This window comes from Chrysochloris asiatica, unplaced genomic scaffold (assembly GCF_000296735.1).
Source record: "Chrysochloris asiatica unplaced genomic scaffold, ChrAsi1.0 scaffold00182, whole genome shotgun sequence".
In the NCBI taxonomy this organism is placed as follows: domain Eukaryota; kingdom Metazoa; phylum Chordata; class Mammalia; order Afrosoricida; family Chrysochloridae; genus Chrysochloris; species Chrysochloris asiatica.
In genome coordinates, this window is record NW_006408700.1 from 5,825,812 (window position 1) to 5,827,554 (window position 1,743).

Sequence of the window (1,743 nt, forward strand, 5' to 3'; positions counted from 1 at the left end):
AATAAATAAATAAAATATTACATTCAACACATCATACACTTTGTTTCATCTCAATGATTTCAGTCCCCTCCATGTAACAGCAGTGATCCCACTTCCTCCCTGTGCTTCCTAATTCCATTCCACCCACGCTCCCATCCTTTCTCAACTCTGTTCTTACATGAATGTTGCCCTTTTTGATTTTGAATGATTAAAGTATAGTGAACATAAAAAAAAAAAATTAGATTTTCAAGGCTGTAATCTTTATGGACTCAAACTACCACATCATTCTCACACAGAACAATGGGTGGGTTTGAACCACTGACTTTTTGGTTAGCAGTTGAGCGCTTAACCACTGCGCCACAAATATCTCTCTCCAGCTTGCTAGGGAACTGCAACCTCCTAAACCACCCCTCCCCCCCACCAACAGAGAGCTACAAATGGAAAGGCCAAGTACATTTCCCATTTGATGCTCTGAAGGAGAGGTTACACTTTCTCTGCTGGTATCAGACTATCAGAGCAGTGGGCATTTAGTGAACCCTGACAGAAGAGAGCTGACTCTTCCAGAGTCACATAGCTAGTGTGAGGCAGTCTGACAAGAGGCTACCCCCCTCCCCCCGAGACACTCGATGCCTCCCAGGAGAGGGCCACCACTCAGTGATCCCTTAAATAAGGGTTCTCATAACTGCCTTCCAGAGAAACGTTACAACAATGTTACAGGTAGGAGTCATAAGGCTCAGAGAGGCTAAGCAACCTGATTAATGCCACACAGTTCCTTGTTGCTGTTGTAAAGTGGCAGTGAGTCAGTTTCGACTCATAGTAATCCTGTATGGGGTTTCCAAGAAACGGCTGGTGGGTTTGAACTGCTGACCTTATAATTCAAACCGACCGTGTGGTCCACTGCTTATCCTACAGCGCCACACCAGTTCCTGTTCCTACGTGTGCCACACAGCTCTTAGGAGGTGGAAATGTGGATTCAGACCCTAATCCATTGGCCCCAAAGCAAACCATAGAGAAGAGCTCCGGTTCTGGGGCTCCTGAGACTGGGCCCTCCCACCGCGTTCCAAGGAATGGAGTCGTGCTACCTCATAGCCACGTTGCTACCGTCGATCACTATGGGTCTCAGGGCACCCGCAGGGCCTTCGAAGTCCTCTTCTGGGTCTGTCCCCAGCCGACCCTGGATGGAGTCCCGCGGCCCGCAGGAACCCCGAGGGATGAGCAGGGGCCCGGCTGCGCCTCCTGTTGGTCGCTCCTGGGTCGCGGGGTGGCTGCAGGTCTGGATCAACTCCCGCAGCACGTCGTTGACCAGGGCGCCCTGGCCCAGCTTGCCCAGCACCCTGACCACGTCCTCCTGACCGTAGCCCAACTTCTGGAAGAACTCCATCTTGGCCGAGGGCTCCATGCTCGGCGTGCCGTGCCTCAGGGGCCCTGACCCCGACTTCTGGCACTCTGAGTCCGGCAGGCATGTGCTAGAAAGAGAAATCAGCCATCAGATGTTTAATGCGAACGAATGATGTGCTCACACCCCCTTCTGGATCATGAATTGCTCGGTGTGGTTGGGGAAACGCACCTGCAATCACGGGAATTTACTAGTGTAGTCTCCACACTCAGCCCAACCCTGGTGGAATCTCCAGAGCCCCAGGGACCCGACCAAACTGGCTCTGCCAAGACAAGGTCTTCCTAGCAGCTTCACTGAGCAGCCCTGACCTCCCCATCAGGGCGCTGCAGCCTGGCCGACGGGAAAAGATGATGAAACCAATTGGAGCC

The 1,743-nt window shown here is 52.3% G+C and overlaps 1 protein-coding gene across 1 annotated transcript in view; it reads right to left on the bottom strand.

Moving 5' to 3' along the window:
* Positions 1–1,378, bottom strand: part of ZC3H12D (zinc finger CCCH-type containing 12D) — a 34,826-nt gene extending 33,448 nt beyond the window's left edge. The window contains exon 1 of the mRNA XM_006872076.1: positions 1,062–1,378. Within this exon, the coding sequence (XP_006872138.1) occupies positions 1,062–1,378 (317 nt within the window). The remainder of the gene's footprint in view (positions 1–1,061) is intronic.
* Between the last annotated feature and the right edge of the window lie 365 nt (positions 1,379–1,743).